The 15,332-nt window shown below is 38.6% G+C and overlaps 1 protein-coding gene across 1 annotated transcript; it reads left to right on the forward strand.

The window, feature by feature from the left end:
• Positions 1 to 21: 21 nt before the first annotated feature.
• Positions 22 to 13,348, forward strand: desi1 (desumoylating isopeptidase 1). The gene is made up of 6 exons (XM_003220998.4): positions 22 to 366; positions 5,190 to 5,211; positions 6,288 to 6,357; positions 7,377 to 7,486; positions 8,932 to 9,054; positions 10,116 to 13,348. The coding sequence occupies exons 1-6, from the start codon at positions 276 to 278 to the stop codon at positions 10,207 to 10,209; spliced, it is 510 nt and encodes a 169-aa protein (XP_003221046.1). The 5' UTR covers positions 22 to 275; the 3' UTR covers positions 10,210 to 13,348.
• Positions 13,349 to 15,332: the final 1,984 nt, after the last annotated feature.

The following is a 15,332-nucleotide window of genomic DNA, read 5'->3' on the forward strand; positions in this document are numbered from 1 at the left end:
TCGCCCCGCCTCCCGGCTCCTTCGCTGCGTTCCCTCACAGAGGGCGCGGTGACAGGCAGGCGGGTTCTCTGTGTGGGGGCGGCGCATGCGTGAAAGGCGCGCTCCCTTTTCTGCGCTGCCCTCCTCCCCCTCCTGTCAGTCGGTGGGCACCGTCCGAGCCGCCAAAAGCTTTGGGGCCCAGTTGGGCTTCCGTACCTCTCCTTCCCAACCGCCCGCTGCTTGGCTCTCAGGGCCTTTCTGTCGGCGGCGCCTTCCATTGTCAGCCGGCCAATGCCATGGACTCGCCTCCGATGCTGCACCCAGTGAAGCTCTACGTTTACGACCTGTCCAAGGGCATGGCTCGGCGCCTCAGCCCCATCATGCTTGGTAAGATGCGCAGAAGGCCTTCGGAGTATCTACACTGTGGAATTAACGCAGTTCGACATCGCTTTAACTGCCATGGCTTAATGCTTATGGGATCATAGGAGCTGTAGTTCTACAAGGTCTGCCCAACAGTGCTGTGCCTCACCAAAATGCAAGGTTCCAGGTTTCCATAGCATTAAAAGGGTGTCAAACTGTGTTAATTATACAATGTAGATTAGGCATGGACAAAGTTGGGTCTTCCAGGTATTTTGAACTTCAACTCCCACCATTCGTAGCAGCCTCAGCCCCCATCCTTAAGCGGCTGAGGGGGCAAAGGAAAGGGCCTGAGGCTATTAGGAATGGTGGGAGTTGAAGTCCAAAACACCTGAAGGGCCCAATGCAGTTTGGCACCCTTTTAACTGCGGTGGCTCCATGCTATGGAATCCTGGAATTTGATATTTGGGGTGACCTCAGCACTCTTGGGCAGAGAAGGCTAAGGACCTCACAAACTGAACAGCTTCTCCAATTCCTTTAAGGACCTCACAAACTGAACAGCTTCTCCAATCCTTTGAGTTGAGCCATGGCAGTTAAAGGGCTGTCAAAAAGCATGAATTCTACAATGTAGCTGTAGCCCTTCAGACTCAAAACAAACTCTTTTGCCTCATAACTGCTTACTTTTCTTCCTATCCCTCTTTGCAAGTAGAACAAAACTATATAGGATAGAGGAATGGTTCCTACACTTTTTTAAACCAGGGATCACTTGACCAGGGACCACTTGACCGATCAGGAACCACTCTCCAACATTAGTACCAAAAGGGTTATGAATCAGTCTTTGGTCAACTTCAGATTTGGTTTGGTTATTTGGGGCACTGATTCAGAAAATTGCATTGGATAGACCACATCCTGATTCAACTCAAAGGAACTGGAGAAGCTGTACATTTGTAAGGTACATCAGCTCTAGTTTCTGATACAGAACATATGCAATCCAGTAGTCGCCATCTGCTCGCCCACAGAAAACCATATTTAATAATTTAGAGCTGATGTGGTCTATCCAATGCAGTGTTCTGAGTCAGCACCCCAGTAATCCCAGGAATGGGCCTAAAATGTCACCAATAAAAATTGTTTTTGTTTTTGTTGGCCTGTGTTATTATCCGTAGTAGTAACGGTGAGGCTGCAGACCATATTTTAGTTCTTACGGACCACAGGTTGGGAACCACTGGGATAGAGGCAGGACCATGACTCTCACTTTGAGTTGGTTAAAAAGGTTGATTGTGGGCACAGTGTCCACAGCAGGCATTGGCTTTAAGTATAATTTTCTCAAACCCACTGCCAAGGTGACTCTCTTCCAGACAGAGAATGTTAGGACTTGCTTAATCTTATCTTATATCAACACTCTAAAACCAATAAAACCCCTATCGGATAGCAGTTTTATAGGAGGTAGCCCCTTTCCTGCATGGCAAAGAATAGGTGTTGGGGGACTTTTGAGACTAAGTTTTAAGTAAGGTGTACAGGCACCAGATCCCACTTGATCTTTGAAGCTAACCATTGTCAACCCTGGTTAGGTCTAGGATGAGAGGTGTTGTAGGCTTTCTGATTGAGTATTCCTTATTCAAAATGCTTGGAACTAAAAGTGTTTTTTCTATTGGATTTTGGAATTCCTGTATTTGTATATATGTACATAATGAGATTATATTGGAGTTGGGGTCCAAGCCTAAACACAAAATTGATTTATGTTTCATATACACCATATGTGCATAGCCTGAAGATAATTTTATACAATATTAGTAATGTGTTTGTGCATTGGTATAGCTTGAACCATCAGAAAGCAAATGTGTCATGAGTCTCAGAAACCCATGTGGACAAATGTGGAGCATTTTGCAGTTCTGGATGAGGGATTCTCAAGCAGTATTTCAGAGGAAGGAACTGACAAAAACACCTCTGAGTGTTCCTTGCTTAAGAACGCTTTCTGAAGTTTAAAGGGTCACATAAGCCGGCAGGCAACTTGAAGGTGCACATGCACAGAGCTGTATACAGTGATATGGTATGCAAAAGGAGGACAATTATATTATAAATGCTGATCATATATTTTCAAAGGAATAGTTAGTGTAAATATAATGGCAACAAGAAAAGCACGAATCTGCTTTCTGTGACATTAAAGCACTTTCCTCCATTTATGTATGTGAGGCATACAGACAAAACCAATTCCACTGCTAGTCAAAAGTGTGGTTCATTCATAAACCATTAAAATAGTAAAGGTTTCAATGTTGGTGATGTTTTCAAAAAGAATATACATAGTGTTAGAGAGGCAAGAGATTTATTTGGTTAATTAAAGGAATTTGAGGGATACAGGCACTTTGCAAATAGAAGAAGTTTAAAATATGTTTTTGACAGTGTAGTGCTATGTATTATTACTTGGAAGGAAGTTCCTTTGATTTAACTGGGGTTTATTTAGGAACTTGTGGTTTCTTTTGGAATGACATGACTATAAAGTAGTCTTAAATCTTCACAAATGGCAGCCTATGGTAAGGATCCCATTCTGCCAGCAGCGCGTTGCTCATTATATTTGCCCTCAAGTCCCTGTTGCTCCATTTGCCCCTTCAAAAGGGTCCATCTCTGCATACACTTTGGAAGCCCAACAATGGGACATGCTTGGAGCAGTGCTGAATCTAATTGCCTAACTCCAAAGTGATCTCCTTACTCATTGTCTCATTGCCTTTAAAAGAGGTTTTAAAAGATCAGGATGAAAAAAGTACACATTCACACATAGTCCTGGCTGATGGAAAATGGCAGGTTTGTAGAACTCTTATTTCTAACCCTAAATAGGAATAGTCTGCTGATTACATGAAGTAATACACTAATTAAATTATATGGCAACATTAATTTTGTTGCATATGCTAAATAAAACCATGCCGTTGTCTTACATAAGGAGTTTCTGGTTTGTTTAACTTTGATCTTGAATAAGATGATTCAATATACATCCTATAGAAATGATTATGTTAACTATGGTTTAGCTTGCTATATATTGAAAGCCAATTCTTTATTGCTAATTTTTAAGGTTCTGACTCTAATTTGGGCAGGCAAGTAGAATTTCTGGGAACTTTCAGTGGGAGGATGAGATATGATTAATCGTCATTAAACTTTCCCATGAAAACCATTGCTCTGTTTCTGCTTTCTTCCTGGTTCTGTGTCTACAATGCTGAGTTTGCACTGTCACCATGACCAAGAAGTGTCCCACAACAAGCAACTCATTTAGAACCTCCCACACTGAACTCTGTTCCAATAAAGCCTAGGCCTAGTATTGCATACATATGCAACTTTATCCTTATTGTTTTTTACTTTCCCAACAAAGGATAATGAATTCAAAAGTTTCCCTTTCCACTAAAATTATTTTACAGGACTCCCAAACAGCTTGAAGAAAACATCTTGTGTAAAATACACCTGTTTCCTTTACACAGACTATACAATCTCTCGAAAGAACACTTCTCAGTATTTTCCCTAATGGCAAGATACGATTCTTCTTCTTCAGACAGAATATTTGCTGCTATTATTGTTGTTGTTTATAATATGAGTGAATGACAGTAATTTTTCTTTTTAAATTAGTCAAAGAATCTTTACACTTTGCTCCTATGTGTAAGAGTATATCCCAGTTGTTTTTAGTGGAACCTGTTACCAATGTCACAGGTACAGAAATGAAGCCTGAACACATGTTGGGAACTGGGCAGGGGAAATATTCTTAGCATTTTCCTATACCCTGTTTCCCCGAAAATAAGACATCCCCTGAAAATAAGACCTAGTAGAGATTTTGCTGAATTGCTAAATATAAGGCCTCCCCCAAAAGTAAAACCTAGCAAAGTTTTTGTTTGGAAGCATGCCCGCCAAACAGAACACCAGAGCATGCAGGATTGGTAAATGTATGTACTGTACCATATATTGTTGTACATGGAAGTAATGGTAGTAACAAGAAATTCTTGATAGGATTCACAGTTTGTCTGGTTATGCTGGTTTGTGATGACAACTACTGTACAGTATATAATGAATGTTCTTTTTTTGTTCAATAATAAATATGAATTCTTCTTCATGGAAAAATAAGACATCTCCTGAAAATAAGACCTAGCGCATCTTTGGGAGCAAAAATTAATATAAGACACTGTCTTATTTTCATTACTTATTTACAGTAGTAGCATTTTAAAAAAAAAATCACTTTCATTCTCTTTGGCAAGCCTAACCTCATCCAATGTGACACATTTATTAGAAAAATATGGTTAGTCAAAAGTAAATAAGAAGTAGTTTTACTGACTAAGATTCTGTGATCTGGCCTTACAGATTACACTTTACCATGAATCATCATAATATAGCTCTATATATCAACTCACAAAAAGTTTACCAGCTTGTAACTTCAATAGTTACTGCCATTCTGAAAGGTGGGGTAGGAGGAACAACTTTCTCATGATATTAGAAAATGTTGCTCTGCTTGATCATCTACTGTAGGTGGTTCACAAGCTAGTAAGTGTCTTTAAGGTTAGAATACATATATGGTTAATAGAGTATGTTTGGAAATAACTCAGCACATAACCTAGCTATTTCTCCAGTCAAACACACCAATAGAGGTTGCATGTTGATACTAGAAACAAATATGATGGTGCCTCTAGGAAACCTGACACTGTTCGGTATCAGTTAAGATACATCTCCAAATTCTGGGTATGAATCATTCCCTGTTTTGTCAGATGCCAACTCTAACATTTCCGATTGGGAGAGATTATATTGCCTTTCTTATTGTTTAGGAAAGGAACTAGTTAACTTCTCTATGTATAGCTGCTGATGATGATTTTTCTTCTTTCTTTACATAGGTAAACAGCTGGATGGCATCTGGTGAGTAAACATATTTCAAATTATTTGGTGTTTAATACTTCTAATACAATGCCTGGGTTTTGGAGGTTAATGACAGTAGCATCTTCATTGTTCTAAGCATTTGATATATGCAAGGAAACTTTGTTTTTTACAGTAGGACTCTCACTCTACAATAGTAAGTGAACTAGCTTAGGATGTCTTATTCATTACATAGATGTAGGGTGGCGGCATTTAATTGCTTAATTAAATGGCTTTTTGGCTTTTAAAATTATTTGCTTAGTAATGGAGCAGGCTTTTGGCTTTTTCAGTGATGTACTTACTAATTAAGCTGCATTTTAATTGTTCGGGTTAAAAATAAAAGTGCTTAACATTGCATGTGGCAGGAACCATCTGAGAAGAGGCAAACTGACAACTGAGTGGGGAAAAGAATAGATTGGAGTGAATAGGAAAGGAAAAACAAGAGGAGGAATGAAACAAGAGGAGGAAACAATGGGAGGAATGATCCATTTTATTTTCCATATACCGTAGTTTCTTTCTTGGTTTATATAGAGAAAATTTTAAAATGTCCTTAAAGACTGAGTGAAAATTGTCTATTGAAATGAATAGGAGAATCACATTCTTTTATTGTAGCTAGCTAGCAGTGAGCACCATTGTGTACATGTTTGTGAATGCGCATAACAATTTGAAGTCAGAAATCGAGGACAGAAGACACAAAATGATTAAGATTAAGAGCATGCCTAGTGATTAAGAGCATGCCTGAGAGATTATGAAAAACCAATGATTGTTGACAGAGGGATGGGGGCAGGGGGAACCCAGGGTAGAAAAATAGAATTATAGTACTGGAACCACTGCAACATTTTGCACCTTACTTGTAACTATTAATACATAGAACAGAAAATACTGTGGCTAAAATAAGATGAAGCCAACAATGTTTTTTTAAAATCTAGTTCTTTAATAATATGTTGGACGAAAGGCTTTGTAGAATGGTAGAATCATAGAATCTGAGAGTTAGGAGTTATTTTTTTTTATTTCTTTTCTTATCTGTCTAGTCCCAGTTGTAACTTGTTTCTTTCTGGTCTTCTCCCCACTCCTCTTAGGCACACCTCCATAGTTGTCCACAGAGATGAGTTCTTCTATGGTAGCGGTGGGATCTCCAGCTGTCTTCCTGTAAGTATAGCAATCTCAGAACATATTTTCTATCCCTTCCTCTGCATCACTATAGATTTCCATTTTGTCCCCTATATAGAAAAAGTATATTACTGCTAGAACATTATCAACTTCATGATCCAAAACTTTGAGGATCAAATAAAGCTTCCTATATGCTTCCTTTTCTTTCCTCTATATCATCATTCTGCAGATATAGCTTTACTTGTATAGTGGGTGAACATTAACATTTGAGGTTTTAAATTGCTTATCTTAGCTGGCCAAACTAAGTTTATCCTTAAACTTACAATATTTTTCTTCTCTATAAGCTAAAATCTAGGTTATTTTTCCTCTTTCCTTCTCTTCCCCACCCTCAGGCTGCAAGGTTTCAGACACCTTCCAGGATTTGGTTACTATAAACCAGCAGTTCTCAAAGTGTGCTCCACAGAGCCCTTAGGGCTCTGCAAAGCATACTTAGGGGCTCCGTGCTTTCCTCCTCCTCCCCTCTCCTCCTCCTTCCCCTTCAAGCTTTCTCTCCACTTTCCTGCTTCTCCCCCTCCTCCCACCTCCCTTGCCGCCAAAAGCCTTTTTTCCTCGCCTCCCTCAACCCCAAAAATCTGTTCCCCTGCCTTCTTTCCCCCAAAAGACATTTTCCTCACCACCCAGATCCTTTCTCCCTTTCCTTCCTTGCCTCCAAAACTCTATTTCCCTTCCATCTCTCGGGATGTGCTTTCCCTGCATGGCAGAAGGGGGTTGGAGTGGATGGCCCCTGGAGTCCTCCGCTGAAACACTGTTGAGTTTATGTTGGTCAAAAAGTTTGCCCATGCCTGATATATACATTACATATAATATATAAACATTTACTGGGGCTCCACAAGAAACTTATGCTTTAAAAAGGGCCCAGCTACTGAAAAAGCTTGAGAACCCCTGTTATAAACTATGCACAAGTTGTAGGAGGAGGATGATCAATCTGACACCATGATGTATTTCCCGTACAATAATGAGAAACTGTTCTTGGTGTCTTATGAATATACACTTTACAGGGTGGGACGTTGCTTGGACCTCCGGACACCATTGTAGACTTGGGGTGCACTGAAGTTTCAGAAGACCTTTTCCTGGAATACCTGTCCTCATTGGGGGAATCTATATTCCGGTGAGAATGCTGCTTAGTTTGTATTCTAATATTCTGTGAAAGATGCAGTAGCATGGAAGCTGCTTGGTACAGATCCCACAAGCATGCTCCTTTTAAAAGGAAAGAAAAATTATTTTAATTGAGCTGGAGTTACAGAGATTGCACTGCAGGATTGATCATGGAGTCATTTTGCATAAGTCTTACTTCATCATCTTCTATGGAATCTCTTTATTAAAAAGATTGTGACAATATAGATAGGTTCCTTATGTAGGTGACCTGTATCCCTTACTTTTCTTTATCTCAAATGTTGTGAAGTCATGGATCGTTTCATTTCAGATATAAGCTAAAGATTGCTTAATATGAAGTATGTACTGATTTATTGTTTCAATCCATTAAGATGTTTAAATGTAACCCATATTCTTCTTATACATAAAAGAGTAACAATGAATCTAAACTTGCTTAGTGGGTACTCATACCATTAATTGCTTAATGACAGCACACTAGTGCAAAAGCAGAGGCCTTCCAGGTCTTTTAACAAGCAAACCTGATCCTGCTATACCCTTGAACCCCTCATGTATCAGAGTGAACACTTGAATAGTCAACCATTACAGTGTAATTTATCATATATAGATAGACAGATAGATAGATATAGATAGATATAGATATGTATATGTATATATATCTCGAGTCTCTCCCCAATATATCTGCTAGCTCTGTCCTTTGTGTTTGCTGAAAGAATTTCCTCCAGTTGGCTGGATCAATAATAACAACAACAACAACAACAATAATAACATTATTTTTGTACCCCGCCTCCATCTCCCTGAAGGGACTCAGTGCGGCTTACATGGGGATGAGCCTAGTCAACATAGTTAAAATATAAAATATGAACATACTAAGTACACACATTGTACATAGAAGTGCATAAACAGTAAAATAAACACAGAGAAATAAAACATAACAAAATAAATAAATCATCAAACCAACCCATGAGGTAGAAACGGTCAATTCCTAGGTATTGGTGCACAAGCTAGAGGAAGTCATTTTTGAAGGTAGAGCTAACAGGTAAAGTGCATAATCAGACATCAGGGATTTGGGTGGAGAACAATGTAACGTGGAGCATGATGTCTTGGATAGAGAACAATAGTAAAGTGCAAAAATAAGATTTTATGTGCTAGTGGGAGTCAAGTGATCTAGGGGATTGTCTAATCGAAGGCATAGTGGAACATTCTGGATGAACTCAAGGAGAGGCTGCAAAACTTGTCCAAAGGGTCCAAACTTGTCCAAAAACTTGTATGTGGGGGGTATATATATATCTCCAATGTATAATTTGTTCTGAAATCCACCACAATGGAAAGCAATTCCTTGTTAAAATCTATGATCCTTTTTGCTGCATGTGGTTTGTTTCTGCTTGTTTGCTCATTCATTTGTTCATACATTCTTCTGTTTGAACTTCTTTTGGATCACAGTGGAGAGTCTTATAATCTCTTTGACCATAACTGCAATACATTCAGCAATGAAGTGGCACAATTCTTAACAGGAAGAAAGATTCCTTCCCACATTACTGACCTTCCATCTGAAGTCCTTGCAACGTAAGTAGGGTCTCCTATTTATATGCTCAGGAAACATCACACATGGGTACACTAATATTATGCATGTCAAGTTTACCAACTTTGGCTCTTCAGAAAGTCTGAATGCATGGCACTGATTTGGGTCATTTGAAAAGCTGATACTGTACATCTTCCAGATTAGCCTGAGGAAAAATCAGTTGATACTTTTGACATGGAGGTCTGACCATTAGAAAATCCACCACAATTGAATTAATTAATCTTCACTGTAATATTGACATATTGTTCACATTCATACATTACATGGATGCATGTATTTCTGTCTTTATGAAGGGGTCATATCCTAAAAAAAGAAAAAAAATGCATTTCATTCAGTCTATATAAGAAGAAAGACTTTCCATCCCTCAAATAGAGGAAATCCCTTGTAATAAGAAGCACTTGCATGCCCTATGGGGGATAAACCTTTCCCTTTTGGTGCTGTGGGGCTTGACTTGGCTGGGAACTGAGTCAAGCCCCACAGTGCCAAAACAGCAGTACATCCTTAGTGAACTAAAGGTGCAGCTATTAAGTGGGGAATTGCAAAACCCCATTTTTGCCTTCCCCAAAAAGGGGGGGGGGTGCATGTATTATGTAATGAAATATGGTACCCATTTAGTGAGAGTGAGGGATATGCTTGTGTTGGCCTCCTTTGCTCTCTGTTTGCAAGTGGATGAGATGCTGTCCTGCCTCAGTTCCTCATGTATCTTGTTTACACAGCCCCCTTCTACACTGCCATATAAAATTCAGATTATCTGCTTTGAACTGGATTATATGGCAGAGTATACTAATATAATCCAGTTCAAAGCAGATAATGTGGATTATCTGCTTTGATAATATGGATTATATGGCAGCGTAGAAGAGGACTAGGACTGTTCCTCTTAAATAAGCACATCCTATGTCTTTGTGGATGTAACCTTGGTACTTGTGCTTCGTTCTTCACTAGATCAGCCTTCCTTTGAATTTTTATTGATAAATTATTTGTGTGTAGAGCAGTTTGAACCCATAAACATCTTCTTCCCCTTCCTTTCATTTTATTGCTACTTTAGGCCCTTTGGACAAGCTTTGCGGCCTCTCCTTGATTCCATCCAGATCCAGCCACCTGGAGGAAATTCTTTCAGCAGACACAATGGACAAAGCTAGCGGGCATATTGGGAAGTGCCTTGATTCACCACGGCATTTCTTTTTAAAACTCCGGTATACCAGATTCCTGTCTTTTAATTTCATGCCAGAGTTCACAGCAAGGTGGCATTTAAGACTTTCTAGAAAGAGTATTTATGGGACTGCATGTGACATGATCCTGCCAGAAAAAATGATGATAAAGTCAAGTAGCATATTTACTTACTAAAGTTGTTTTTGTCTTGGTTCCCTTCAGATGCTTTTGAAATTTTCACTGCTGAGAAACTGGGATTAGAAAGCTCATAGCATGACTAAGAGCAACATGGATGGCACAATGTATACTAGGTTTAGACATCCCTTTGCCGTACTGGCTTCTTTCCATTACCCTTTTCCCCAATGTATTTCTAGCAGATGTATCCCCAAAGTTGTGAGTTTTACAACACTAAAGTTCTGAATACCAAGCCAATATTAAACTTGAATATTATTTTATAGGAAGAAAAAAGCTAAAAATATTCACTGTGAAATAATTTTAAGTAATGCTTCTGAAATTTGCAACGTAGTTTAGTTTGTCAATGGGAGTAAGCTCTATGGTAAACATAGGATGTATTTCTAACTCTAGATTAGTGACCACAAAAAACAAAAAGACCACCATCTGTCTTTCAGTATCTAAACTGAACCAGAGGGAGTCTTTGGACTCTTCAAGGCCATGTGCAATAAATCCTGCTATTCATTTGTAGACATGAATGAAGATACCTTTACAAATCAGTTAGACTGGACATCTCACTCTGAGCAGGGTCTCTGTGTTATAAAGAAGGCAACTGTGTATATGGGTCTAATATGTCACATACCTTCTATCGTAGTTATTTCCTCAAGAGGACAAAACTGATATAATGGGCAGTTTAAATTTGAGGTAGAGAATAGGCTGCTGATAGAATGAGAATTACAACTCTGGAAATGAATCCAAAATCAAAATGAATATCCACCATCGGAAGTGAAATTAGTTTAAGCAAGTGATTCAAAAATGAAGACTGAGCAGGTCTGTTCAAAAAAATCTGTGTGGTGCTTGGATCCATTCTTACCCAAATAGTTCAGATCAGACACTTACTTTTGTAAACAAAAAAAGAGATTGCCAGTCCAGGTTCAGTTTTGAATCTTGTCTATTTCAAAAAGTAGTGTCTTCCTTCAAATATCTTTACCAAAATATTGGAGGAGTTATTCAAGGACAGAAACAAAATAATAATATTACTGATTCTTGTTTACCCTTCTTTTTAGTGAGCATGTCCAGAGAAGCACTGCAGAGCATTGGTTGGTGCCCCCTTTGATACTAGTTTGTGGAAGAAGACACCTTAAGACAGACCTTGCCACAACTGCAGCCTAATTCATTTTTTTGCATATGTTAATTCAATTAGCTTAGATGTCTTGATCCCTTTTCTTTTACAACCAGCTGATCTCCAGTGCTTCTGAAAGAGACTGGAAATTGTGCAGCCTTCCAAATGTTTTGGATAGAAAATACCAGTAGCTCTAGCCAGCACTGCCAGTGAAATGCTGGGAATTGTATTCTAGAGAGCTGCATGATTCTTGCCCGTTTTTAAAAGTACAAAGTAAAAATGTCAATTTCTTGCTCATGCCTGGACAGAAGGCAAGAAAATCACTTCATGTTCAGATATAATATTAATACTTAACTTATACATACTAGTTTTAAATACTGAAATTTTCAAATATAAAATTTCATACTCATTATGTAAGCAGTTTACAATCTGGAAGTCCGCCGTTCTTTTAGGTTGAAGCACTAATCATGGATGTGGATACTGTACCTCCTGCCCCTTAGCCTGCCCTTCCTTTCCCCTTATGAAATAAACCTAGAATATTCCTTGCTATAGCAAAGAGGAAGAAATGATATAAGGGCAAAGGAATATAATAGGAGGTAGTGCTGCTACCTCATCCTCTCTTCCTACCATCAAAACCTGTGGACAGAATCTGTAGTTGAGAATTTGGCAGCTGGATATTATTCCTTTCTGATAGCCAGCAAAAAAGGAATATGGATAAAGATTGAAGTGAATCTGGTTTTGAATGTGTTTTTCACGATGACATCTTCTGCTTGTAGAAACACCCCTGCCTCCTCTTTTCCCCTTAACTAGATTTCATGTGGATTTTTATGGTGGGGAAGAGATCAGCAGGTACAAAGTAATGTAATATCTTTATATAATTATCCTGCTGAAGTTTGTAAAAGCACTGAATGACTGGCTTAATAATTATTTCCTTCTATTTCTTACAGCCACGTCAACATTTTATATATTTACTTTTTTCAGATCTGCTGAACTTAAAAGGATCTACTTTCTAGTAAACATTTAGGATTGCAGCTATAGAAATGCCAGTTGGTTGATTTTTACTTACATATACCATCTGAAACATTCCTTCTGTCTGTTTTTCTGTGTGCAAACTTTCTTCAGCCGATTAATACATCTGCTCAGCTGGAGGAATGGAAAAAGCCCTGGAACTTACTTGACCATGTTTCTTAGCACTTTCCTTTTCACAATTTTTAGAAAGTGCAATATGATCCTATCCATGTTTATACAGAAGTGAGTCTTGCTGATTTCAGTGGGCCTTACTTCCAAGGAAGTGTACACAGGATTGCAGTCACAGCATTTTCATTTTCACTGAAGGGAGAATTTGCCTCTTGCATTGGGCAATTTGATCTGTCCTCCTACTATTAATGAGTCGTTTACTATTCCTATGATAGGAAAGAGCTCTGTATTCATTATGTGCAATAACAATTAGAGCCCATGTATTATGGGGCATCTTAGAAGAAGTGGCATTTCTAGACTGGCTCTCTGTTCAAGGGCACAAATTACCTAATGATTACATCCCTTACCTTTTAACTTATGATAGTAAAGAGTCCTGTTTTGAAGAGATTGGAAAGGATGTTCATCTATACATCCAGCACTACACTCAGTCCCATGTATTTATAAGTATGTACAAGTATAAGACATGTATATGTATGTAAATTGATGCATTTCCAACCTAAAGTGGCTGACAATAGGCAGGGGAACTTGAAAGCCCTTTTGTGAGAGCAGAGGCTTAGCCCAAATGGTAAGTCTGTCACTTCTGGGGGATTCCCTTTTCCCTGTTTTATAATTAAAATAAAATCTTTACCAAAACCTGATTTATTTGGTTTGTTTTTTGGTTGTGTTTCACTATTGGCATCTGTTTATCTTGATGCAATATAATCTGCACTGGTTTTGTGATAATGCTAGTAACACAAATAGATGGCAATTTAGTCATGTAAGTGGCTCTTACTTGGTATAGGAAGTAGAGCTGTGGCCTTTCACAGAACTGCTCAACAAGAGCGAAATTTTCCTGTCATTAGAGTATGAACCATAATAGAAAAAATGGGATTAATCTAAAATTTCTGCCTGTTCCGTTTTTCCAACTCTGTAACTGGGAGAAGGATTTTATCTGAAGTTACCATGTTTCCTGAAGGCATTTAGAAGATCTAGATGATAATCACCTAAATAAAGGACGACTTCCTGTCTGATCTTGGAAGCTAAGCAGAGTTAACCTTGGTTAGTACTTGGATGGGAAACTTCCAATGAATTCTGTGCTGTAGGTTGTATTTCAGAGGACAGAATTGAATAAAATGTCCTTGTCTAAGAAAACTCACGTTAAGTAAGTTGAAAGGTGACTTCAAGGAATATTGCACAGAAATAAGATAATCACCGAACTTAAATTCCCATAGTTTTTTTACTGCTTTTTTGCTACAAAAATTCCTTCAGGAGAGGAAAATTTAGTAATTTCTTTGGTAGAGTTGGGTAAGAAAATACACACTTGGATACAATGGATGGAGTTGTCCCAGAGAAAGTACAGTAGAGTCTCGCTTATCCAAGCCTCGCTTATCCAAGCCTCTGGATAATCCAAGCTATTTTTGCCTTGAATGTTTTCAATATATCGTGATATTTTGGCGCTTAATTCGTAAATACAGTAATTACAATATAACATTACTGCATATTGAACTACTTTTTCTATCAAATTTGTTGTATAACATGAAGTTTTGGTGCTTAATTTATAAAATCATAACCTAATTTGATGTTTAATAGACTTTTCCTTAATCCCTCCTTATTATCCAAGATATTCGCTTATCCAAACTTCTGCCGGCCCGTTTAGCTTGGATAAGTGAGACTCTACTGTAGGTGACAGGTCTGAGGATGTCTGTCCTTGCTCAACCAGTTGCCTTGAACTTCTAGTCAGGAGGCTGTTCTGCATCTTGCACAGCAACAATTCTAAAAAAGCTTTTACCTTTTTTCCTATACTTTTTCTCTTTTTGATTTTGTGGGGAAGTTCTGTGTTAATTATTTTACAGATGTAAATAACAAATATAAATGAAAAGGCGTATCACTGAACACAGCTTCAAATACCCTGCAGGAGCTCTCCATAATGCTTTAATGATTTGAAACCATTTTTCTTCCCTGAAAAGGAGTTGTCCCAATTCTATCCCCCTGCAGTGAATTATTTAATTAGCTACTATAATGGTTGCTTGCTTGAATCAGTGCATTCCTAATCTAGACAAGATTTTATAGGGTTTTTAAAAGAGTAGTTGTGAAGGAAGACTTCGAGCTGAAAGCTGAAGGAAGACTTCGAGCTGAAAGCTGAAGGAAGAAGACGTGTTCATTTTGCTCCCGCATTTATTTATTTATTTGCAGTAAAGATAGTGTTTAATTCTGAACAACGTTGCCCATGTTTTCTGTTTCATGCCAGTTCCAAGGGGTGACCAGTTCAGAAAAAGAGAGGAGAAGGAGTTGAGCAGCTGGATAGGAAAAGAGAAGTGGTCAGCACTGAGGCCATTGCAAAGAGCACATATTTAAAATATGCCTCCCCACCCCCCCAAGATGTGGACAGTCAGTGACAACTCCATACATTATTTTGAGCCATAATTGGTAGAATCATAGAATAATAAGAGTTGAAAGAGACAACATGGGCAATGTAGTCAAACCCTCTGCCATGCAGGAAAAGAATAATCACAGTACCCCCCCCCCCTCTGGCAGATGGCCATCCAGCCTCTGTTTAAAAGCTTCCATGCAAGGAGCTCCCACCACACTGAGGCAGAGAGTTCCACTGCTGAACACATCTTACAGTCAGGAAATTCTTCTTAA

This window comes from Anolis carolinensis, chromosome 5, assembly GCF_035594765.1.
Source record: "Anolis carolinensis isolate JA03-04 chromosome 5, rAnoCar3.1.pri, whole genome shotgun sequence".
Taxonomy (NCBI): domain Eukaryota; kingdom Metazoa; phylum Chordata; class Lepidosauria; order Squamata; family Dactyloidae; genus Anolis; species Anolis carolinensis.